Source organism: Macaca mulatta, chromosome 5 (genome assembly GCF_049350105.2).
Source record: "Macaca mulatta isolate MMU2019108-1 chromosome 5, T2T-MMU8v2.0, whole genome shotgun sequence".
Classification (NCBI taxonomy): domain Eukaryota; kingdom Metazoa; phylum Chordata; class Mammalia; order Primates; family Cercopithecidae; genus Macaca; species Macaca mulatta.
Window position 1 is genome coordinate 7,914,116 of NC_133410.1, and position 26,551 is coordinate 7,940,666.

At 43.9% G+C, this 26,551-nt stretch overlaps 2 protein-coding genes across 3 annotated transcripts in view; one reads left to right on the forward strand and one right to left on the reverse strand.

Moving 5' to 3' along the window:
- Positions 1-22,121, reverse strand: part of STK32B (serine/threonine kinase 32B) — a 401,787-nt gene extending 379,666 nt beyond the window's left edge. Inside the window, exon 1 of one of the 2 annotated variants that reach the window (XM_028848342.2) lies at positions 21,504-22,121. In XM_028848342.2, the coding sequence (XP_028704175.1) occupies positions 21,504-21,555 (52 nt within the window). In that variant the 5' untranslated portion in view covers positions 21,556-22,121. The remainder of the gene's footprint in view (positions 1-21,503) is intronic. The other variant, XM_001094166.5, reaches the window with a different exon arrangement.
- Positions 1-26,551, forward strand: part of CYTL1 (cytokine like 1) — a 333,526-nt gene that overhangs the window by 274,867 nt on the left and 32,108 nt on the right. The window lies entirely within an intron of this gene.

A 26,551-nucleotide genomic window follows, 5' to 3' on the forward strand; every position in this document is an offset into this window, starting at 1 on the left:
ATTGCCAAAACAAAAAAATCAACCGAGAATTCTACGTCCAGTGAAAATATTCTTCAAAAATGACAGTAAAATAAAGATGTTTAATTAAATAAAAGCTGAAAATATTTGATCCTAGCAGGCCTGTACTATCTGAAATAGTAACAGAAATTATTCAGGCTGAAGACAAATAATATACGGTAAAATTTTGAATCCATAGGAAGAAATTAAGAGCACTGGAAACGTTATATATGTGGGTAGATACAAAACATTTTTCTTTTCTTAAAGAAAAACCTGGTACTTAAAGAAAAAATAACAATCACATATGATGAGTTTTATATTACATGTAGAAATAAAAATATATTGCAAAATAAGAAAACAAATGTGAAAATATAAGTTCTTAAACTTTCATTTATAGTAGCATAATAAGGCAAGTAAGGCTGTGATAAATTAAAGATGTATGTTGTAAATCCCTATAGCATCTTCAGCTTAAAAGCCAATAGTTGTGATCGAATTTTTAAAAATCATTAGATTAACAAAAAATACGAAAAGGAAAAATAGAGCAAAGAACACAGAAAACAAATAGAAAACAGAGAGCAAGGTGGTAGAATTAAATCCAACCACATCAATAATCATATTAAATATAAATAAACCAAATACTCTAATTAAAAGGCAGAGGTTTCCAGGCAAAATACAAAAGGAAGATCCAACTATATGCTATTTAAAGTAATGCTTGTATTCAAAGATACAAGCAAATTTAAAAGCTGCTGTGATCACATTAATAGCAGCCATGTCAAATTCAAAACAAGCAGTATTTTCAGAGATAAAGAAAATACTTTATAATGATAAAAGGGTCAATTCATCAGGAACACAGTAATCCTAAATGTGCATATAATTATTAACAGAATTTGAAAATACATAATCACTGACAAAATTAAATATAATAGAAAATTCACAATCATACATAAATATGTTAACACCTTTTTCTCAGTAATTATCTTTTTAAAAAGCAAAAAAACTCCGTAAGGATATGGGAGACTTACCCTAAGTGAGATTTATGAAACACTACACAAGCTATAGGATATATATTTCTTTCAAGTAAAGATGGCATGTTTGCCAAGGGAGATCAAATGCTGAGTTATAAGTCTGAATAAATTCCAAATGATTGCAAATAAACAGAATTGGGAGTGGAAGCCTGAGACAAATGACAGCAGTGAGTCTGTCTGGACTCCTGTTCTAGATTTCTCAGTGTCTTGGTGTTGAAATGATGAGGTTGAAAGAGGAGAGTGAAGGGACATGAATGACAAGAGCACAGGTAAGGGGTTTTTTGCAATGTGCAAAGAAGAGAAAAGAGTCAAGAATGACTCTAAAGTGTGAGCCTGAGGAACTGAAGGAATGTAATCTCTACTTGCTGAAGTAGGAAAGACTGAGGAAGGGGTACATTTAGGGATAGGAAGAGAAGCAAAGAGTGCAATTGGAGGCTTCTACTAGATTCCCATGTAAAAATGTGGGATTGCCAATTAAAATTTTGAGTCTGCAGGGAAAAGTTGAGCCTGCAAACAAACAAACAACAACACAGAGAGAGTTGTCAGCGTAGAATATACTAGTGGTATTTGAAAAAACTATTACTTTAAACTCATCCCAAACTAACACCCTATTTGAGAACCTCTGTCCTATAGGTTTCAGCCATAAATTTACATCAGAATCTAACACCGTGTTCCCATTAATTACAAACAGACTGTATTCCCATTAATTACAAACAGATAAATGCATCCAGAAAGATGAGGAGTCGGGGCATCTCACACAAGGGTCACTAGGGGGTGTAAGACAAGAAACAAATCAAATTGGCAACCTGCAGGCCAGGGCCTGATCTTTTGTTTTGTTTTCTGCCTAAGAAAAAAAAATGTTTCTAAATTATAGTTTTGTTTCTCTCCCTACCCATCACATCACAGAAATTAAAGGAACTGGTAAAATGTAAGTTCTGAAAGATTTATAGCCACAGTTTAAGACCATGATACCTCAGAAAGATCAGAAACATTTGTTATTTTCTGGAAGAAATAAAATGCCAATGCAAATCACTTTCAAATGCAAATCCTAAGCAAGCATAATTCTGCTTAATGCATGAAAGGTGTGTTCTGCTAAGCTCCTTTGATTCTCCGGGAAGATTGATGGCGTAATTATACTCTGGAGAGAAGGGTTAAGAAACTGTGTTGAAACTTATTAAATATGACATGCAATGACTTTTCGATTTTGTTTGGAAAGTGTGCTTAAAAATAATTACATTTTAAATGGAATTTATAAATATCTTATACAACTTAAATGAACGGTAGAGGATTCTGCTGCAGCACAATTATGTTGAGTCTGAAAAGATTTATTTCCTATAAGTGAGAACTCACCGGCATTTTCCACAGGATCAAGGAGATAGAAGGCTTGTAAAGCATCTGTAGGCATATTTTTTGTTCATATGTACATCAACATACAGTGGTTAAAAATAACTGTATACATATATGCAAACATAGCCAACAGTACGGGCGTTTGTGGCCCTCCTCTTTCTTGCGGAGCTAACATGTTTTCCTGGTGACCGATTTCTTCCCCTGCCAAACCATCCTCAGTCTGCACCTAGCGTGATCATTCCAAACTGAAAACCTGGTCACATCACTCGCCATATTAAAAACCATTAAGTGTCTCCTCATTTTCTACTAACAAAGCCAGCTTCAGGGACCTGCAACCTGTGCACACAGCATTCTGCGCTCAGGAGGGCCCGGTGCTTGTTTTAATGATCTGCTGTTGCTCTTCTGTCTTTGAGATTTTGCTCTGGAAGCGATTACCATGGAGCATGCACAGAAGCAGAGGTTATATGCTCAGTGCACCCATCAACCATTCCTCCATTCGCATGCCTAGGAACGCCTTCTTGTGGGACGGCCTTCTGTGGACTCAGGAGGTTCTGTCGGATCCAAAGGGAGTGCAAAATGAGTGGGTTTTATCTACAGCTCGGGATACTGACGGCTCTAAAAGGTTGCATGTTCTGTTCCAACCAGAATAACTTGCTTCAAACACAGAAAGGGAGCAATGGTGCTCTGAGAGAATGGAACCGCCAAAGAACTCTACCATATCCTTTCTTATTCGTGTCTTTGTGTCCAAATTTCACCTCTTCACAAGGACACCACTTGGACTGTATTGGGCTCACCCTAATGACTTCATTTTAATTTGATTATCCTGTATCTCCAAGTAAGATCACTTCTGAAGTCATGAGGGTTTGGGCTTCTACATGTCTTATTTTGGGAGACACAATTGAACATAGAGCATTAGGCATCCAAGGACTTTCCTTGTTTTCCCCTTAAGCACCTAAAATGACAGACATTTTCTAAAGGACAGGGGCTCATTATCTAATCCTCCCTAAGCCCCCATTCCAGCCCCCAGTCTCTCCATAGGGGAAAATACAGCAAAAACAACACTCCACGACACAAAAGTCAGCTTGATCCACATCAGCAGCAACAACATGACAAGAGGACGCTGCTCCCCAACCACCGGTTCCACACGACTTGCCAGAGTCAGGCTTCTAAGAACGGGCCTCCGCCTTCCTGACAGGTAGCATGAGGGTTCAGCCAAAGAAGCTTTGAGGGCAGAGTCCATCGGAATGTGCTGTTTCCTAGGAGAACGGAAATGAGGAAGAACTGTCTGACAGCTGGGATGGAATGTGAGCTGGGAGGAAGCCAGAGCCACCTTCTTCTGGCTGAATAAACAGCAGCCCCCTGCCTGCCTTCTCTCCATGTTTTGTGCCTCCTGTGTTGAGTAAGGCATCCTCCTAAGTGCTGCACACTGTATGATGAAGCCATCGACAAATGGTTACCTTACTCCATCCTCACAAGGACCATGTCAGAGTGCATCCCCATTCTTCAGCAAAAGAAACTGAGGCTTGGAGAGGATAAGTAGTTGGTCCAAGGTGACATAGCCAACACACAGAAAAGGCAGGATTTGAACCCAGACTTGCGTGATCCCAAAATCTGTGCCTTTGACCTCCACATAGAATCTTCAGTCATAAAATTTTAATAAACCTTATATAGTATTTATTACTGCCAGACTGTGTAAGCACTTTACGTGCATTAACTCATTTAGTACTGCCACCAATGCATGAAGTACCATTTAACCCTCATTTTACAGATGAGGAGACTGAGGGTCAGAGAGGTGAAGAAACTTACACAGATCACTCAGCTAGGAAGTAGCAGAGGCAGCTTTCCTTTTTTTTTTTTTTTTTTTGAGACGGAGTCTCGCTCTGTCGCCCAGGCTGGAGTGCAGTGGCCGGATCTCAGCTCACTGCAAGCTCTGCCTCCCGGGTTCAAGCCATTCTCCTGCCTCAGCCTCCCGAGTAGCTGGGACTACAGGCGCCCGCCACCTCGCCCGGCTAGTTTTTTTGTATTTTTTAGTGGAGACGGGGTTTCACCGTGTTAGCCAGGATGGTCTCGATCTCCTGACCTTGTGATCCGCACGTCTCAGCCTCCCAAAGTGCTGGGATTCCAGGCTTGAGCCACCGCGCCCGGCCGGAGGCAGCTTTCAACACCAGGCAATCCAGCTCCAGAGTCCGTGCTCTTAACCACTACGCTATGTCAGGGGCATCCCTGCTGAAAGATTCCATGATGGACCTGGACAGGGGTCCTGGTACATCACAGATACACATAAGCACAAGGCCCATAGCCTATCTCTAAGCTGGGCTGGAAGGTGGAACGTAGTTTAGAGAGAGCTGCCTAAAAGAGCACATGCTGCAACTCCAGTGTCGAAAAGAAAGTGTGGGGCTCAAACTCCCTCAAACTCCCTCAAGAACCTGACGTTGTGAACCTGGGAGGCGGAGTTTGCAGTGAGCCGAGATCATGCCACTGCACTCCAGCCTGGGCGACAAAGCGAGGCTCCGTCTCCAAAAAAAAAAGAAGAAAAAAAAAACCTGTCATTACCTTGAACTAAACACAAACCCTTAAGCTTGGCATACCTTGCAGACCTCTCCACAGCTCCAACGCTGCATCTGTACAACTGCCATGCAGCACTACTGCTCATTCACACATTTACAAATCCATTGCAAAATTATCCATGGAACAAGTCACAAACTAAAGGTCTACAAAAGGTTAACGATATCATCGTGGCTGTTGTTAATAATAACATACTATATACTGGAAATCTGCTAAGGGAGTAGGTCTTACGTGTTCTTGCCACATACATATGCACACACAATAGGTAACTATGCAAATAATGAATATGTTAATGAAAAAAATCTTACTACACTGAATATCATTGTTTTGCATCCATCTTAATTTTTATTTTATTTCATTTTCCATTTATAGTAGTCACAATCTGGCTCCAATTTAGTAGAAAGTAGAAAGAAACAAAGTTTCCTTGCAAAAAAATTCCATTAAAGTCATGGTCAAGATAGAGAAAAGTATTAAACAATAGTACAGGTAGTACATGGCTATGGTAAAAAATAATAATAATAATTCTGCAGGTGGGATGCAAATTATTGAGTTTTGGGAAAGGCCAACTTGAGGGAAGAGCTTTTCAGTTATACAGAAAGAAGTGAGACCAAGCACCACAATTACATCACCTGAGACAACTTAGTTAACCTCTTGGAAATCCCAATATCTCCAGGTATAAAATGGAGCGAACAAAACCTCTCTCACACTGTTATTCTAAACATTAGATAACAGCAACTTGGCTGGAACTGGAGGCCATTATTCTAAGTAACTCAGGAGTGGAAAACCAAATGTTGTATGTTCTCACTTGTAAGTGGGAGCTCAGGTATGCAAAGGCTTCCAGAGTGGTATAATGAACATGAGACTCAGATGGAGGGAGAATGGGAAAGGAGTGAAGGATGAAAAACTACATACTGGGTACAATGTATGCTACCTCAGTGACTGGTGCACTAAAATTTCAGACTTCACCATTATATTAGGTTGGTGCAAAGTTATTGCCATTGAAAGTTAACTTACAATGGATGAATTGTATAGGTTGGTGCAAAAGTTACTGTGGTTTTTGCCATTGAAAGTAATCTACACAATTCATCCACTTTGATATGGTTTGGATTTGTGTCCCTGCCCAAATCTCATGCTGAATTATAATCCCCAGTGTTGGAGGTGGGATCTGGTGGGAGGTGACTGGATCATGAGGGAGGACTTCCCACTCGGTGCTGTTCACATGATAGAGTTCTCATGAGACCTGGTTGTTTAAAAATGTGTGGCACCTCCTCCCTCTCTCTTATCCTCCTGCTCCAGCCATGGAAGATGTGCCTGCTTCCACTTCGCCTTCCGCCATGATTGTTAAGTTTCCTGAGGCCTCCCTAGAAGCCATCATGCTTCCTATACAGCCTGCAGAACCATGAGCCAATTAGACCTCTTTTATTTATAAATTACCCAGTCTCAGGTATTTCTTTATAGTAATGTGCGAATGGACTAATACACACTTGTACCCTTAAAGCTATTGAAATAAAAATAAAAATAAAGATCATATAATGTTATGTATAAAAAATGTTTGGCCCATGGTAGGTGTTTGTTAAATATAATTTTATTTTCCCTTTCCCTAGGCTTTCTCCTTTAAATACTGGGAAGGAACCTGTAACCTTTATAAGGTTACACAGTGATTTTTCTTAGCCTTTTCTGATACTCAAGAACCAGCAGCTACAATGATAGACACTTCCTAAAGCAGTGGGGCCCACAGGAGACACCTCAAGAGCCATAGACCCAGTCCTTGTGGCGATTACAGTCTTGTGGGGGTGACTGACTGATATGGTTTGGCTGTGTCCCCACCCAAATCTCATCTTGAATTGTAGCTCCCATAATTCCCACGTGTTGTGGGAGGGACCCAGTGGGAGATAACTGAATCATGAGGGCGGTTCCCCCATACTGTTCTCATGGTAGGGAATAAGTCTCATGAGATCTGATGTTTCATAAGGGAAAGCCTTTCACTTGGTTCTCATTCTCTCTTGCCTGCTGCCATGCAAGATGTGCCTTTTGCCTTCCACCACGATTGTGAGGTTTTCTCAGCCACATGGAACTGTGAGTCCATTAAGCTTCTTCCGTTAATAATTACCCAGTCTCAGGTATGTCTTTATCAGCAGTGTGAAAACAGACTAATATACTGACTTAATGAAATAGCCACAAGAGTAAATGCAGAATTACAACTGTGTTCAATGCTATGAATGAGCATGCGATAATTTCAGGGGGCCTTCTAGGAGGAATTACTCAGTCTAGGAAGCAGATAAGGCATCTTGAAGAAAGATAAGAGGGAGATGACCGAGTCAAATGGGGTAAGATGGAGAGTGTTTCAGGTGGAGAGAACGACACAGAGTAAGGTCCTGGGGCAGGAGTAAACTTTTTAAAAACTGAAAGAATGGCTGTGTGGTTGAAGAGTATGAATAACAACATTGATTATAAGAGTAAGAAATAGCTAAATTTATGGGACAGTTGTCATCTGCGAGAGATTTGGCTGAAAACTTTAAGTGCAGTGACTAATTGAACATGCGCAGTGAAGGGGAACACAGCTTGCGGTGAGGTGGGAGAGCTGGGCAGGTTTTAGACTACACAGGGTTTTGAAGGATGTATTACAGGTTATAATCTTTGTCCGGAGAGCAATGGAAGCCATTGAAAAATGTTAAGCAAGGAACTGACACGATCATACTTGCGATTTGAAGCTATTTTCTAGCTGTTGGGTGGGGGATATTCTGAAAGTGCAAGAGAAGACAGGGAGGCTAGTCAGGAAGCCCAGGGGAGTCCACATGAAACGTGATGTTTGAATTGAGGTTGGTGTGGCTGGAAAGACGGGCAGATTTGTGAGCTATTCAGGAGATAAAATCGACATAGCCAGGTGCTTGATTGGATTTAGGGGGATAAGGGAAAAACCTGAGACGTTGGCTTCTGTAACTGAATGGATAATGACACTATACACAAAACTAGGAAATTCTGGAAGAAAATTAGTTCAGTGAAGTCATGTTGAATTTGAGATAATAATTATTTTGAGATATCCAAATGGAATTATAAATAGGAAACTGGAAGTTTGGAAATCAGAGGAGAAATATGAATTAAGGTAAAAAATTATTGAGTCTGGCCGGGCATGGTGGCTCACACCTGTAATCCCAGCACTTTGGGAGGCCGAGGTGGGCAGATCACTTGAGGCCAGGAGTTTGAGACTAGCCTGGCCCACATAGTGAAACCCCGTCACTACTAAAAATACAAGAATTAGATAGGTGTGGTGGTGCATGCCTGTAATCCCAGCTATTTGGGAGGCTGAGGCAGGAGAATTGCTTGAAACCAGGAGGCAAAGGTTGCAGTGAGCCAAGATCACACCACTGCTCTCCAACCTGGGCAACAGAGCAAGACTCTGTCTCCAAAAAAAAAAAAAAATTACTGAGTCACTGTCATATAGAAATATATGACAGTTATTAATTTATTGACTCTCAGCTCCAAATCAGATTTGTGATATCGGAGCTGGACCCTGTAGACATTTCTAGACATTTTCCAGCTGGCCTCGTGTTAGGCATTGCCAATAGGCTGCCTATTCCGGCAACAATGCCTTCTCCAGAGACATCTGAATCACAGACTTCGTGGAGAAGGGGGCCACCTTCTAAGTTTCTGAGTTCTTTTACGTGTTCACTCTTCCTCAGCCCTAGAGAGACTAGGTGTTTTGCTTAAGTTGCTGCTTCTATACCTCCTAGAGCCCTCTTTGACTCTACTTAGTAGTTAACCTTTTTATCGGTTGACAGTTCTTGGAATTACATTTTCCCTTTTTGAAAACTGGTATAGGTTCTGAGTCCTGACTGCACCCTGACTGATACAGAGTGACTGAACAGGCAGAGGTTGACAAGATCACCTAGGGAGATAGTACAGAAAGCTAAGAGGTCCAACTGCTCAACCTTGAGGAACTCCAGCCTTCATTGCAGGAAGCCAGCCTTGCAAAGAGGGCGAAGGAACAGCCAGAAAAGCAGGGGGAAACTTTGGAGGGAGTAATGTCACCAAAACTAGAGGAAATATTGCATCAATAAAAAATATGCATAAATCTTAAGGTGGAGAAGGTTTTCTTATGGAGAAATAGATTTTTATATATTATATATAATTATATTATCATATTATATAAATATATAATATATAAATATATTTTATGTAATATAATAAATATATCATATATAATATTTTTATACATTATATATTTTGTGTATAAATATACATATTTATGCATATACATATTTATACACAAAATATAAACAAGGAAAGTTTAATGGATATTACTAAATTAAAATGAAGACATTTATGATGTCAACAGATATGATAAAGGGCTTGAAAAGTGAAATTGCAAAATAGAATAAAATATTTGCAACACATAACTGACAAGGAAATGTCACGTAGACTGTATAAAGAGCTACAAGTCAATCAAAGAAGACAGACTTCTAATTTAAAAAATAACAAAGTTATGAACAGGACCGTCACAAAACCAGAAACATGACTGGAAACTTAATATATAAAGACACTTCAACCTCAATAGTGACAAAATGCAATTAAAAACAATGAAATACTACTGCATGCTCAATCAACTGACAAATATGAAAAGTCAACAGTAGTAAATATTGGCAAGAAAATAAACGTATGCTGTTTGATAAGTTAGCTAATAGCCACATGTGACTTTGGAACACTTTAAATGTAGCTAACCCAGATTAAGACATGCTGCAAGTGTAAAATATGCACTCAATTTCAAAGACACAGTGTGAATAAACTAATGTAAAATATCTCAACAATGTTGAGGTTTATTACACAATGAAATGATAATATTTGGCCAGCACTGGTCAAGGCAGGTGGATCACTTGAGGTCAGGAGTTCGAGACTAGTCTGGCCAACATGGTGAAACCCCGTCTCTACTAAAAATACGAAAATTAGCCGGGCGTGGTGGTGGGCACCTGTAGTCCCAGCTACTCGGGAGGATGAGGCAGGAGAATGGCGTGAACCCAGAAGGTGGAGCTTGCAGTGAGCAAGATTGCGCCACTGCACTCCAGCCTGGGTGACACAGTGAGACTCTCTCAAGGAAAAAAAAAAAAAAGAAAGAAAGGTAATATTTGGGGTATGTTCGGCTAAATAAAATGTATTATTAAAAATGACATATGTGGTTCCCATTTGTTGACTGAGTCACATTTCTATAGAACAGTGCTGATGTAGAGCAATGGAAATGCCTATGCATGGCTTGTCAGAGTATAAATTAATATGATCACGTTGGTAAACAATTTGCCATCATCTTATAAAATTTGGACACACAACTATACTATGACCTAGCAGCTCTCCTGTGGCATTCATCCTAGAGAAAATCTGATATATGTGCAACAGGAGACATACACAAAATTGTTCACAGCTGTATGGTTCATAATAGTAAAAAACCAGAAGCAGTACAGTACAATCAGGGTCCGAAGAAAAAATAAATGAGTTATGCTACAGTAACTGAATGGAATAGTAATGAAAATGAATAGATGGCAGCTACTCACAGCAGCATGGATGAATTCTAGAAGTGCAATCTTGAGTGAAAACAGCAAACTATACAAAACCACATTAAACATGCTACCACTTTTATAAATTTCAAAAATAACAAAAACTGGCCGGGTGTGGTGGCTCACGCTGTAATCTCAGCACTTTGGGAGGCCGAGGCAGGTGAATCACGAGATCAGGAGATCGAGACCATCCTGTCTAACACAGTGAAATCCTGTCTCTACTAAAAATACAAAAAATTAGCCAGGCGTGGTGGCGGGCGCCTGTAGTCCCAGCTACTCGGGAGGCTGAGGCAGGAGAATGGCCTGAACCTGGGAGGCGGAGCTTGCAGTGAGCCGAGATCGCACCACTGCACTCCAGCCTGGGTGACAGAGCAAGACTCTGCCTCAAAAAACAAACAAACAAACAAAAAACAAACTAAACACTGTATTGTATAGGAGTTCAAAAACGGTAAAGGGAGCGGAGCACATTCAAGGAGCTTCAGGGGAACTGTACATGCTCTATTTCTTCCGCTGGATGGTGAGGTTCATGAGTTGGCTCATTTTTTGTGTCCCAAAAAGACACGACTTACAGTTACCTGCTGCCTTCAAAAACAAAAAGCTCCTAGTCAGAGCTGCTTAATGCAAATGAGGAAAAGCTAGATGTAGTGACGTGAGGAATATGTTAGCACTAAGAAAGTGAAGACACCAAGTGTGGACTGCTTTTTCACGAAGCTCTGTTATGAGAGTGAGGACAGTTAGGTAGTAGATCTGAGGTAGCACAGGGATTAGGGAGAGCTTATCTTTAAAACAGAAGGCGCTTGTGTACAGATAAATACTGAGGAGAGGAGCTCTGCTTCTGGTGGACTGGAATATTTTCGGTCAACCTTCCTGCTAAGTAAAACTACATATAACTGCACAAAATACACTTTTGAAAAATCTGTTTGGAGGAGTTATAGAGCTATCAAAGGAAGAAAGAACTTCAGGACAAATATCTGGGAGAAAGGAAAATTCAAAGAAATGGGCACAGCAAGTGGAATCTGCCAATCAGGCAAGCAGATTCCAAGAAGGTGAGGCGCTACTTTGGAAGCACTCGCAGGCTTCAGGCGGGGGACAAACACTGAACATCGGAAACTACCAAAGAGGAGGAGGCTTGGTAAACACCCAGGCTTTGGTAAGAACACCACAGAGCTACATTCTAGCAGTAAGTGTGAAATATAGACCAGCCCTCACAGGACTTCAAACCATTTGAGTCTCTGTGAGGATTTAAGATGACGCATGATTCCTATCACCTCTAGCACAGATGCCTGCAAAGACCCGAAGGAAAATCTTTCTAGGAAATATAATATCGTCCAAAGCCTCGAATTCTCTCTATACTATTTCCTATATAATACCCAGCATGTAATTTTTTTACAAAAAGGCAAATTAGAGGACAAGATAGGTTTAAAATGAAACAATAGACAATGGAAATAGACCCACAGGGTTACTAAATAATGGAGTTACCAAACACACCTTCTAAATGAACTTGGGTAATACATTTAAGACACAAAAGACAAGTTTTGAGAATTTCAGCAGAGATTTGAAAGACATAAAAGAGAACCCACTGATAATTCTAGAACTAAAAAACACAATAAATAATATTAAGAAGTTAATGGCTGTACTTAATAGCAGACAGACCTGAAGTGACTAAAAAAGAGGACAGAAGAAAATATTCAGACTAAAAACAAGGAGAGAAAAAAGAACAAAAGACACAGAAGTATTGTCAAACCCAGATGGGGCATAGTGATAAGGTCTAATGCCTTTGCAATTTGAGTTTGATCATGTAAGAAGGGGAAAATGTCACAACCAATGTTAAATGACAAAATTAAAATCCTCCAAAACTAACAAAGCCCCTAAGATACAAATCCAAGAAGCACTCACAACAAGCAGAGATGGCCAGATCATTATACCTATGCACACCATCGTTAGGTTTCTGAATGGGAATATAAACTCTTAAAAGCAGTTTGGCAAGAAAAATGTATAAGCTTAAAAGGAGGAAAAATAGAACTGGCAGCTGTCTTTTGCTCAGAAACAATGGAGGGCAAAAGACAATAAACCACATATTCAAAATGCTGAAGAAAAAACCTACTGACATAGAATTTGATAACCGGCAAAAGAATCACTCATAAGTAAGGTCTAAATAAAGACATTTTCAGACAAGTACAAAGTGAGAAAATTTGTCACTACAAAGCATGCAATAAAAGAAATGATGAAGAGAATACTTCATCAAAGGAAATTAATTCCATCGGAAACTCCTAAGTGAAATAAAAAATAAAGTATAGAATACGTGAGTAAATATAATCAATGATCTAAGGCTCTATATCAAAAACCTAGAAAAAGAACAGTAAATTAAACCAAAAAGTATACAGAAGAAAACTATTTTTAAAAAATCAGTGAATCAAAAAGAAAACAAATAAAAATTAAACCAAAAGTTATTTTTAAATTTAAAAACTGATAAACCAAGAAAGGCCAATTAAAAAAAGTGAAAAAGAAAGCACAAATTACCAAAATCAGAATTGAAAAAGGAGATATCACTACAGATCCTACAAACACTGGAAAAGATAGTAAGATGATATTGTGAATAACGTTATGTCAATAAACTTGAAACTTACCAATAATAACAGTCCTGGCCAGGTGCAGTGGTTCACACCTGTTATCCCAGTACTTACGGAGGCGGAGGCAGGTGGATCACCTGAGATTGGGAGTTTGAGACCAGCCTGACTAACATGGAGAAACTCTGTCTCTACTACAAATACAAACATAGCTGGGCATAGTGGCACATGCCTGTAATCTCAGCTACTTGGGAGGCTGAGGCAGGAGAATTACTTGAACCCGGAAGACAGAGGTTGCAGTGAGCTGAGATCACACCTTCGCACTCCAGCCTGGCCAACAAGAACGAAACTCTGTCTCAAAATAATAATAGTAACAACAGTCCTTCACAAATTATCCCAAAGTTTGGTATACTTCCTAATTCTTTTAATGAGATCAGTATAACACTGATACAAAAACTTCATAAAGTCATTAAAAAATGTCTCTTCCTTCCTATTCTCTGATAGTGTTTGTAGAATATTATTATTATTTCTAATGTTTGGAAGACTTTACCTATGAAGACATCTGAGCCTAGACTTTTCTTCACGTGAAAGTTTTATTACAGATTTAGTTCTATTCTGATATTTAAATTTCCCCTGTATTATTTTCAGCAAGTTGTGTTTTTATAGAGTAGTTATTTTGTCCACTTCAAATGTATTGGCATAAAGTTTATAATATCTTCTTATTAAAAAGTTATAGACAAAATATTGGCAAATCAAATCCAAGAATATATCACATCATGATGAAGTGGTGTTTACCCCAAGAATGAAAAGTTGATTTAACATTTACAAATCAATCAGTATAATTCTTGTCTGATCAGAAAAAGGAGAAAGGTCACATATTGTCTCAATAGATGCAGAAAAGGGCATTTGTTTACATTCAACTGCCATTACCAATAAAAACTGTCAGCAAATCAGGATAGAAGGAAACATCTTCAGTGTGATAAAGGGTATCTACAATAACAATGCAGCCAATATAAAACTTAATTGTAAAATAGCGAATGCTTTCTCCTTGAGGTTGGGCTGGTTTGGGTAGGTGTACCAGTCAGGATAGGCGTAGGTACACGGTGGTAATGAGCAGCCCCAAATCTCAGTGACTTAACATAGCAAAAAGCAGTAGCTCACACCTGTAATCTCAGCACTTTGGTAGGCTGAGGTGGGAGGACTGCTTGCACACAGGAATCCAAGATCAGCATGGGCAACATAAACCCCAAAACCCCAGCTCTACAATTAGCAGCTGGGCATGGTGGCTCATGCCTGTAATCCCAGAACTTTGAGAGGCCAAGGTGGGCAGATTACCTGAGGTCAGGAGTTCGAGACCAGCCTGGCCAACATGGTGAAACCCCATCTCTACCAAAAATACAAAAATTATCTGGGCATGGTGGCACCTCCCTGTAATCCCAGGTACTGGAGAGGCTGAGGCACGAGAATCACTTGAACCTGGGAGGCAGAGGTTGCAGTGAGCTGCTACCACGCCACTGCACTCCAGCCTGGGAGACAGAGAGAGAGAGAGAGACTCTGTATCAAAAAATAAATAAATAAAATAAATTAAAAATAAATAAATAAACCAGCAGGGCATGGTAGTGCGTTCCTGTGGTCTACTTTGTAGGCTGACATGGGAGGACTGCTTGAGCCGGGGAGGTTGGGGCTGCAGTGAGTCACGATCACACCACTGCACTCCAGCTGGGCACCAGACTGAGACCCTGTCTCAAAAACAAACAACAAAACAAAACAAAAAAAAGATGGCAAAAGAGTCTGTCCCACTCATGCCATATCTCACTGCAGGCTGGCTAGTAGTGAGTGTGATCTCTGATCCATGTTCTCACTCTGGGAACCAGACTGAAATAAGTTCCACCATGTAGATCACTGTGGTTGCTCCAAGACAGAGTGATATAAAGTGACACTCACTAGGTCTTCAATACTTTCTCCAAGACATGACACATATCATCTCTACTCAAATGGACCAAAACAAGTCACATGGTCTCACATAACTTCAAGGGGACAAGGAGGTATAATTTTGTGTGTGTGTATGAAAGTACAGGGGAACAGGATGTTGGTGAACAGTGATAATGTTCCCACATTCAAACAGGATAATGTCCCGCCTTGAAAGAATGAGATATTTATATTGATGACTTCACAGATGGAGCACTTGTGGGAGATGAAGCAGAGGCCAAAATCTTCAATGTATAAGGGTACTCCGAGGAGGTCACAAAAATCAAGGACTGAGAAGAGGAAGACTCCAGGACTGCTAACAACATTGACATCCATGTTTTCCTTGGTTGGCTCCAGCTAAGGGAATGACCTCAGTCTAACAGAGTCTGTTTTTCTCTTCTTAGGTAATTCAGGTCTGCCTTAACCAGAAATTCTCCTCTGGTATCCTAAACTATGTGTCCTCACTGTTCTCTAAACTAGAATATCCTTTTAGGGTGTTAGGACCCTCAACGTTCCTTGTAGAACAGTTTCTTCATCTCAGTCTGCCATTTCTCAAAGTCCAGATTTTAGCTAAGGGTGTAATGCTAAGAATATCTGTTTCTTCCCATTCTCCCGGAAAAATGCCTAGGCTCAGCACCAGATTATGCTGTTTGATCCTGCTAAAATACTATCCTTTATCTCTTGAGGCATTTAAACCCTTCCCTCAAGACTCAACATAAATCCTGCCTCTATCCTAACACCTATTCACTTCAGCTCATACTGTCGAAAAGCCAACCCCCGAGCTCTAGGCCCCTTTGCGATCCCACAAAGCAGGAATTTTGTCTTACCTAGAAAGGAGCAGGCAAAAGCTTTGCCTTCTCTCTCACTGGGAAGAGAGGTGACATCCCGAGTCATGATATGCAACAGTCAGAAATCATCACGGGCTGCCATTTAGCTGTGTCCTATCTCTTTTTGGGAATTTCTTATGAGTTCTCTGTGCACCATGATTAAGAGCCACCAAGCTACTGGCAGTGTAGGGTCCACTCTGAAAAACCAGTTCTCTGCTCAAGCAAGTCTCAGGGTCAAAATTGAAGGACAAGAGTAGGAAGGCCATTCTGGTCTCAAATCCAAGGCATAGTCTCCAATGACTTTACTGAAAATAAATCAGTTTGTTTCTCAACAGCTTCAGAACCCAAAGGAATGCAAGAAATTGGCCCCCAATAAGTGACTGTTTTCATCTTCCATTCAACAGATGGCCGCTCTATGCCCTCGTTGGCCTTATTCTAGGCCTTGCAGATACAAAGGTGGAAAACAACTGAGTGCTGTTCTTTAGGAGGTTGTAGTCTAGTGCAAAAGGTGGACGTGGAATCAAATGATTAAGTAGGATACGCCAAAGGGTCCCAGCCTGTGCTCCAAGGAACACAATAACAACAGGTGTGGGGGATGAATGTTTTTTCTTTCTATCTGCCTGCCCAGCATCCACTTGCCCTTTTTCCGTTGATACTCCAATATCCCTTGGGAAAATTCTTCACATAGACCCTTATTCCAAATGCCTCAAGTGGAGCTGACGCTACCACCTGAATCTAAAAGTAGGCATGTGACCCAGTCCAGCTGATTAGAGCCTCAAATCTCCCTACTCACAGTAACTGATTCAAGAATACCCAAGGCTCAATTAGAGCCCATCAAAGGCTCTATTTTTCTGCAATAGAAAATGGGACATTTTCTGCAACTACTACGAGAAAGATACTCTCTTTTCCATACTCAGAGTTCTGGAGCTATCGACATGGAGGCTGTGGGAGCCCCGTGAAGAGACAGTCTGCCTGAGAATAAAGCACAGAAACCAGGAATGAAGATTCTTGATATTATAGGGAGCCTGGTTCCAGCCTTGGCTGACGAGATCGACACCTTCATTCATTCACTCATTCATTTATTCAACAAAAAATTACCAGACATCTGTTATGTTACAGGTGTTATTTTAGGCCTTAGGGATATAGAAGTGAATAAACTATGTAAAACCCCTACCTCAAGGAGCTTGCAATTCCTTAGGAAGAAACAATCACATAAGATCCCTCTACTGAAGGCAGTGGTCCTCAACCTTTTTGGCACCAGGGATCAGTTTCATGGAAGACAAATTTTCTATGGACAGAGGGAGGACAGTTTCAGGACGAAACCGTTCCACCTGAGATCATCAGGCACTGGTTAGATTCTCGTAAGGAGTGCACAACCTAGATCCCTCACATGCGCAGTTCACAGTAGGATTTGCACTCCCACCAGAACCTAATGCTGCTGCTGATCTGATAGGAGGCAGAACTCAGGGGTTAATGCTCCCTCACTCGCCACTCACCTCCTGCTGACGGCCCAGTTCCTACAGACCACGGACTGATACCAGTCTGTGGCCCAGGGGTTGGGGATCCCTGATTTAAGGTACTTGCACTGAGTGGAGAAAAACAGACAATAACCAAGAAAATAAGTAAAATAAATATTATGATAGATGGTGATAATTGCCACCAAAAAAAAAAAATACAGCAAGGAAAAGGATTTGGAATGACATTTTAAGTAGGGTGATCGATGAGGGTCTAATGAGTCAATAACATTTTCCTGGAGACCTAAAGGAAACGAGAGTGGACTGTCAGGGAGATGCCCTCGGGCAAGAGGGGCAGGTGCCAGGGCTATGGTGTGAGGATGCAGGGCATGTTGGACAAACAGGAAGGAGGCAGGTGAGCCGGGAGAGACAGAGGAAGGTGCAGTCTCAGAGGGTAGCCGTGGTGGGCATCCATAAGGACTTCAGCTTTTATTTTCTCAATGATGCAAATTGTGCCTAGGGCTGGAAGGAGGATTTGAGGGTGGACTGAGCAGAGCAGAGGACTGATCTGGCCCATGGCATATTTTAACAGGATCAATCTGTCTGCTGCATTGAGGGGACAGTGACAGGAGTAAGGACAGACCATTTAAGGACTTAGGGAGGTGACTATAATAATCCAAACAAGAGCTATGACCACGGCTTGGACAAGAATGGTAATGATGGAGAAGGCAAGAAATGGCCAGAGCCAATTTATTCCCCTAAAAGCACTTTGTCAGCTCGGGCAACAGAGTGAGACCTTGACTCTAAAAATAAAAAAATTTTAAAAAAATTAAAAATTAGCCAGGCATAATGGTACAAGCCTATTGTCCCAGCTACTTGGGAGACTGAGACGGAAGGACTCCTTGAGCCTGGGAAGTTGAGGCTGCAGTGAGCTAAGATCCCACCACTGCCCTCCAGCCTGAGTGACAGAGTGAGACCTTTTGTTTTCTAAAAAACAACAAAAGCACTTAATGTTGCTTTTCCATCATTTGCAACTGGAGGAGGCTCAGCTAACATGCCCTATTTCACCAAATCTTAGACGACATCCACAGTAAAGCCACCATTATTTTATGCAACACTTTGAAGAAAAGCAACTCTGCCAATTAATCTGTGGCATGATCCTGTCTCTGCTTATTATATATCATGTGAGCGTGAACAGCTGTGACCACCTGCACACAATGAATTAAACTTTAGCCTAAAGAATGTGGATGATGGTCCTGTCACAATTACACAATGGCAAATATTTAGCTGTGGTTTAGCTTCAAAGTATTTAAATCAGACTTGTTCTGGTCAGGCAGGTGTTTACATCTTCAACCTTCAACCACGCAATGACTAGGTTTGGGAGAGCTTGTTTGTTCACTGGACCATGTCACTCCCTGCTTAAAACCCTTCAGTGACTCCAAAATGCCTATAAGATCAAGTCCAAACACCTGACCATGGCCACTGGGCCCTTTAAGGCCGGCCAGGCATTCAGGGTTCATTTTTTATGCCTTCCAGCTTCATACTCCACAGTGCAGGAGTACTAAGCTCCCTCAATGCCCCTACATGAGCCAGGCTTACTCTTTACCATCTGCCTTTGCACATACTCTTCCCTTTCTCTGAAACGTCCTTCCTCCTTCTATCAGCCACTTCTTCCCCCCAGGTAACTCCTGCCATTTCTGCAAGATGCCAGTCTAAAAGAGGAGGCCTTTTCAGATCCCTCCTCCCCACTCTGAGTTAGGGACCCTCCTCCAGGATATCAGCATCACCTGAGCTCACCCACGTCAGGGCACTTACACACCCTGTGTTGTCCTGGTGGTTTACTTGCGCTGGGAGCAAATTGTTAACAAATTGCTAACAATTTGTTAACAAGTTACCACTTGCCTTCATTCTCCTCATATTCCTAGTCCCCAGCACAGGGGTGGGTGCAGAAAATATGAACAGTAAATGCCTACTAAATAAATGAGTCGGTTGGTGGCAAGTAATACTGTTTTACCTGTACAAGGAAATGTGTGACAGATATACTGGCAAAATCAAACAAGTTAATGTTTCATTGGGCTGGAAGATGGCAAAATGAGGAGAGCCCTAACCTTATATTTCTTTTTTTTTTTTTTTTTTTTTTTTTGAGACAGAGCTTAATTCTTGGTGCCCAGGCTAGAGTGCAATGGTGCGATCTCAGTTCACTACAACCTCCGCCCCCCGGGTTCAAGGAATTCTCCTGCCTCAGCCTCCCAAGAAGCTGGGATTACAGGTTCCTGCCAACATGCCCGGCTAATTTTTGATTTTTAGTAGAGACAGGGTTTCACCATGTTGGTCAGGCAGGCCTCTCCTGACCTCAGGTGATCTGCCCACCTCAGCCTCCCAAAGTGCTGGGATTACATGCGTGAGCCACCATGCCCGGCCTCCTACCCTTGTATTTTAACAAGCACCAAAATAGGCAGTTAACCTTAGGCCCGATCTGCTTATAGAATAAGGAACAGGAAAATCAAAAGGTTGGCTACACCAGAGATAACTATTTTGCCAATGAATATTTTCAAGCTGGGGATAAAAGACAAAGACGGTTTTCAATATAAGGGTGGCAAATTTCCTCTATAAATAAAAGAGAAAGATGCTGGGAAAATTAGCAAAAGCATGACCTTTGACCCAGGCTAGAACCACAAACCCCTGCAATTGAGGGTGATGCTGCATAGTGTTCAAACTCTTATTGCGACATGCAAGAGCCTCCATCACCTTTGTGCCCACCTCTCCTCTGTCCAAAACTGGCTCCTTACCTGCATGTGCTCCAGACTAAAGACCAGGAAAAGCTGGGGCCTCTCAGTGCCCCCAAGACCCTGCACTGGTTTCTCAAAGCCCTTATCACCATGGATGGTCATTCAGGGCCATTCGCCTAGGAATTCCTTTAAGGAAGGCTCTCTTGGGCCTGACACAGCAGGTGCTCCCTTGACCTTGACTGTGTTCATCTATCTTTTTGAGAAGGGTTCTCCAAGCAGGCACGTGAGTAGCACTGACAGCCCTGGGAGTTCTAGAAGCCATCCATGATGTACGCACATAGCCAATGCCCTGGGTAATGATGACAGGCACAGCTTTCAAAGCAGACTGTCCTGCCTCAAGCCCAGCTCTACTTCTTACCAGCAGTGACCAGGACAGCCCCCTTTCTAAGGCAGCCACCTCAAGGGGCATGAAAAGGACTGAGTGAACACTGCGTGCTAGCATGGCTGGAACATAGTAAGTGCTATGTCTCAGCTCTTATCTGGGACACAGTGGAGACTGGCGAGTCAGCACAGTAGGAAACCAGCTTTGAGAGGCAGAGGGCCCTTAACAGATAACGGCACAGCTCGGTACTGCTTGCATTTATAAGGCAATTTTCACGTGGATTACTAGTGGTTAAGCTTCAAACAACCCTATAAAGTAGCAAGTGGTATCATAACTTACATTTCATAGATGAGGGGACTAATGTTTCAGAGAGGTGAAGTAAGTTTTCCAGGGACACGCTGCACTGAAAAGAGGGTTCTGCTAGTCCAATACTGAGCTCTATCGACCTGAACTGCAAGGACCCAGCCAGGAAGTTGAGATGCGGTTGGAGAGCCTACACCACTTCTGCGCCACGGAGGCTGCCCAGAGCAGGACGGAACCACAGAGTTTAGCAAAGTTTCCCTGGGCTGTCCTGGGTGACTGAAGAGAGCTGCATCCAACAGGCCCTTGCACGAGACCAAATGCGTCGTGGGCGCGCGCACACACACACACACACACACACACACACACACACGGTGCAATCCGCTCCCCCAGGCCACCTCCGTCTGCCTCAGGCTCTCAAAGAAATCTCGGTTTCCTGGGGAGCCCGAGCCTAGAAACATCCAGACTAGTCTCCGAAGTCAACTCCTCCCTTCCACACCCCCAAGTGCAGGTTTCCGGTTCAACTCTGAAGCCGCCTCCCCAGTCCCGCGCTAAGGCACCGTCCCGACCACTAAACGGCACGAGGTACCTAGGAGTTGCCTCAGCAGAAGCGCCACGCCTGGCACGGGGTCGGGCACACACTGCCTTCGCTGGGCGAAGTGGCCGTGCCTGGGTCCCCGCGCCGGGCAGCATGCGGTGCCCCGCAGGGCTCGGCCGAGTGTGGTGGAGGGAGGGGATGCCTGGCCCCTGGCCGAGCGGGGCGGCGCGAGGCGGGAAGTCGCACCCCTGGCCCTCTTACCTTCCTCATTCTCGTCAAACACTGGGGGCTTGTGGGAGTGGTTCCCGCCCATATTCCGCCGTTGCTACCGCTGCTACATGCCCGGCCGCTGGGAAGCCGGATGCGGGATGTGGGACGCGCGCAGAGATGCGGGATGCCGGGGGCGCGCCCAGTCCAGGTTGTAGCCGCGCGCGGAGCCCGAGGGGGCCGAGCGCTGTGCAGGGGCGGGGACTGCGTTCCCCTTCTCCTGGGCGCCCCTCGGAATGCGCTCGCCGGGACCCCGCGCCCGCCGCGTCCTCTGCCGTGCCCCGCCTCGGGCTGCGCTCGCAGGTCCTTACTCCGGTGCCCGCCCGGGAACCCGGGAGCTCCTGGCGCCGGGGCCAACGTGCGGCGCTCCTCGCCGGCTACAGCGGGCGGGAGACGCGAGGCGGCGCGGAAGCAGGGGAAGGAGGGGAAGGAGCGGGGGAGGAGGGGACGGGCGAAAGCAGCACGCAGTGGGCGGTGGCAGGGCGGAAGGAGCTGAGAAAGGGATCGGCCCAGAGGAATCTGAATCCCTGCTCGGCCCTCCGTCGGTAGGGAACTGGGTCCCTCCAGGCAGTAAGCGGTTTGTCAGCACCCACTATGGCCAGGCCCCGGCTACGCGCTTTGTTAGCACCATCCCACATCCGCCTCCAACAACCCAGCAGTAAGAAAGCATCGTTCATATTTTAGAGCGCGGTAGACGGACGTCCAGAAGTAAAGGGGCTCTTAGGTCTGTGGTTAGTCGGCCCTGGCTGCGAAGTGAGTCCCAGGACTCCCCGCTAGGCTGTATTTGCCCATTCGTATTGGGACGGGCAATGGAGTGTCTGCTGGCTCTCCAACTGACGCTGTTCCTCTTAAGATTTTTATCAGTGTTTAATGAATGAAAGTATCTAGACCTTCTGGGACTAATCTGACCCCTTCATTGTACATGGGGAAACTGAGGCCCAAGACAGCCGTAGTTTGCCCCAAACCATTCTCCCTGGGAATGGCAGGGCATGAGTCTCGGGATTCCCCCCAAATTGGGCAGCAGCGGCGTCCGATTTAGGGGCAAGGCTAGCATCAGAATCCCTGGGCTTCCGCGGCGGGAGCTGGGGAGCCTGGATGGGGAGATACACGCCACAGTTGCGGGTGCCTAAGTAATGGGTGCAGCAGATGCGCCCCGAAGCTTGTAGGTGAGCGCGGGTTCCCAGTACTCTCCCTGAGGGACAGGCAGGTCCCCCTGCCTTGCAGTCCTGCGGGCCCAGCTCTCTAGACTGCAGGGAATCTTTGGCCACATCCTGCCCTCTGCTGGGCGCCTGGAACCACTGTCCGCGCTTTGTTAGAAAACAGGGGTTCTTTGTGAGTCTCTTCGTCCTATCTCGTCCCCCAGTCCCCATCCCCTACCTGTTCTTTCTCTCCAGTTCTCTCCCCTTCTTTCTTTTTCTTGGAGGAAGGGTGAGGGTAGCCGGGGAGCCTAACAGAAAACAAAACAAAACAAAAAAACTCCTAAAGGCAATGAGAAAGAACTGAGAAGTTCTGAGGCAGGCCCACCCACTATGGCCCAGAGCTGGCTCTACCATTTCCTGGCAATGTGTCCCACCTTGGAGTTCTCATCTGCAAAGTGGGCTGATTGATATTAACTCCCTGGGCTGGCTGTGAGAATTATATCAGGTAATATTTATAAAAGCAGGCAACAGTGCCTGGCATATAATAAATGATGAATAAATGTTTATTGCCTTTCTTTCCACCAACAAGCATACACTGAGTGGCCAGTGTGCAGCAGGCAATGCCCTGAACACAGAGCTGGCCCCTGGCTCAAGGAGCAGAGGGAGGAATGTGGACAGGCATGGGCTCTGGGCTCATTCTACCCAGGTTTCATTCTGCTTTGCCCCTCATTAGCCAGTTAACTTGGATAAATTACTTAACCTGTTCTGGACTCAGTTTCTTCATCTGAGTCCAGATGGTGCTAATAAGAGTACTTTCCCTTCCTAACATTGTTATGAGGAAGATATGAATTGATATTGGTGCTAGGCTGGGCGTGGGGGCTCACACCTGTAATCCCAGCACTTTGGGAGGCTGAGACGAGTGGATCACCTGAAGTCAAGAGTTTGAGACTAGCCTGACCAACATGGAAAAACCTCATCTCTATTTAAAAAAAAAAAACAAAACTTAGCTGGGTGTGATTGTCAGGCCTCTGAGCCCAAGCTAAGCCATCATATCCCTTGTGACCTGCACGTATACATCCACATGGCCTGAAGCAACTGAGGAATCACAAAAGAAGTGGAAATGGTCTGTTCCTGCCCTAACTGATGACATTACCTTGTGAAATTCCTTCTCCTGGCTCAGAAGCTCCCCAACTGAGCACCTTGTGACCCTCGCCCCTGCCTGCCAGAGAACAACCCTTTTGACTTTAATTTTCTGTTACCTACCCAAATCCCGTAAAACTGCCACACCCCTGTCTCCCTTTGCTGACTCTCTTTTCGGACTCAGCCCGCCTGCACCGAGGCGATTAAAAAGCTTTATTGCTCACACAAAGCCTGTTTGGTGGTCTCTTCACATGGACATGCATGACAGTGATATCACGCACCTGTAATCCCAGCTACTCAGGAGGCTGAGGTGGGAGAATCCCTTGAACCTGGGAGGCGGAGGTTGCAGTGAGCTGAGATTGTGCCACTGCACTCCATCCTGGGCGACAGAGTGAGACTCTGTCTCAAAAAAAAAAAAAAAAAAGGAAAAGAAAAGAAAAAAAAGGCACTGGGCAGAGAGGGTGCTGGAGCTGAGACTGGAAGGGCAAGGAATCAACCGGGTAGGAAGAAGAAAGATGGCTGCTGGTGCAAAGTTCTCCAGGCCTAGAGAGCGGGACCTTTTGCAGAAGCTGGGAGATGTTCCACACGGCTGGAATCAGTCTTGGAGTGCAGTGTTCAGTGACAGTGTGCATGTGTATTGAGAACTCTCTGTATGTCCAGCTTTGTGCTAACTCTTTGCAGGATACTAGGACCTCCAGCAACCGCTTCACTCCTCTGCTCCCCATCCATAGAGAATATGCCAGGCTCTGCTGCTTCAAGCGCTCTGCATGGATTTTTTCTTTCTCACAGCAACCCTGAGAGGTAGGTGTGTCACCATCCCCGCTTTGGAGGAGACTGGGGCACAAATAGGCTAAGCCAACTCAAATGGTTGAGAAGTGCAAAGACCTAAGATTTAAATGCAGAAACTGGCCAGGTGTGGTGTTTCACACCTGTAATCCCAGCACTTTGGGAGGCCTAGGTGGGCGGATCACTTGAGGTCAGGAGTTCGAGACTGGCCAACGTGGTGAAACCCTGTCTCTACTAAAAATACAAAAGGTAGGCCAAGCATGGTGGCTCACACCTGTAATCCCAGAACTTTGGGAGGCCAGGGTAGGTGGATCACCTAAGGTCAGGAGTTTGAGACCAGCTTGGCCAACACGGTGAAACCCTGTCTCTACTAAAAATACAAAAATTAGCCAGGCATGGTGGCAGGCACCTGTGACCTCAGCTGCTTGGGAGGCTGAGGCAGGAGAATTGCTGAAATCTGGGAGGCAGAAGTTGCAGTAAGCTGAGATTGCGCCATAGCACTCCAGCCCAGGCTCCATCTCAAAAAAAAAAAAAAAAAAATTAGCAAGCATGGTGGTGTATGCCTGTAATCCCAGCTACTCAGGAGACTGAGGCAGGAGAATGTCTTGAACCTGGAAGGTGGAGGTTGCAGTGAGCCAAGATTGCGTCACTGCACTCCAGCCTGGCAACAGAGTGAGACTCCGTCTCAAAAAACAAACAAGTAAAAAACCAGAATGTTATTCCCTCACTGTTCTGGAGGCCAGAAGTCAAAATCAAGCTCTAGAGGCTCCATGCTTCTTCCAGCTTCTGGTGGCTCCAGACTTTCCATGGGTGGAGGCTGGAGAATGCTGGTCTCTGCCACCATCTTCACATGGCCACCTCCTCTCGCCCTGCGTCGTTTCTTCTCTGTCTCTTGTAAAGATACTTACTGGATTGAAGACCTACTCTGATAATCCAGCATGATCTCTTCTCAAGATCCTTAACCATTTGCAAAGACTGTTTTTCCAGATAAGATCACACATACAGTTCCAGGGGTTAGGACTTCGACATGTTCTAGTGGGGGCCACTGTTCAACCCCTACATCTACCCAGGGCTAAGCTGCTGTCTCAAGGTCATGCATTGACTCACCACCTGGCACTGCTCCCTGATTTCTACCTGGCTTTCCCGTCATCCAGGAGCCCTGCAGGGCAGCCAGAGCTGTGTGCCCCCAGGGTCTTGCTCAGCACTGGTACAGAGTTGATGCTTCACAAATATATGTTGATGGAATGAGTGAATGAGGATGGTTTCAGATGTGTTGAAATGGAGATTTTGTGAGAAATGTTGTGAAATCCACCTCTCTGTTCACCACCAATTGGACCTCCGGACTTTTATTTTATTTTATTTTTACTTTAGGTTATGGGATGCATGTGCAGAATGTGTAGGTTTGTTACATAGGTATACATGTGCCGTGGTGGTTTGCTGCACCTATTGACCCCTCCTCTAAGTTCTCTCCCCTCGTTCCTCACCCCTCAACAGGCCCTGGTGTGTGTTGTTCTTCTTCCTGTGTCCATGTGGTCTCATTGTTCAACTCCCACTTATGAGTGAGAACATGTGGTGTTTAGTTTTCTGTTCCTGTGTTAGTTTGCTGAGAATGATGACTTCCAACTTCATCCATGTCCCTGCAAAGGACATGATCTCATTCCTTTTTATGGCTGCACAGTATTCCATGGTGTATATGTACCACATTTTCTTTATCCGGTTTATCATTGATGGGCATTTGAGTTGGTTCCACGACTTTGCTATTGTAAACAGTGCTGCAATAAACGTATGTGTGCATGTGTCTTTATAGTAGAATGATTTATATTCCTTTGGGTTATACCCAGTAATTTGACTGCTGGGTCAAATGGTATTTCTCATTCTAGATCCTTGAGAAATCACCATACTGTCTTCCACAGTGGTTGAACAAATTTACATTCCCACCAACAGTGTAAAAGTGCTCCTACTTCTCCACAGCCTTGC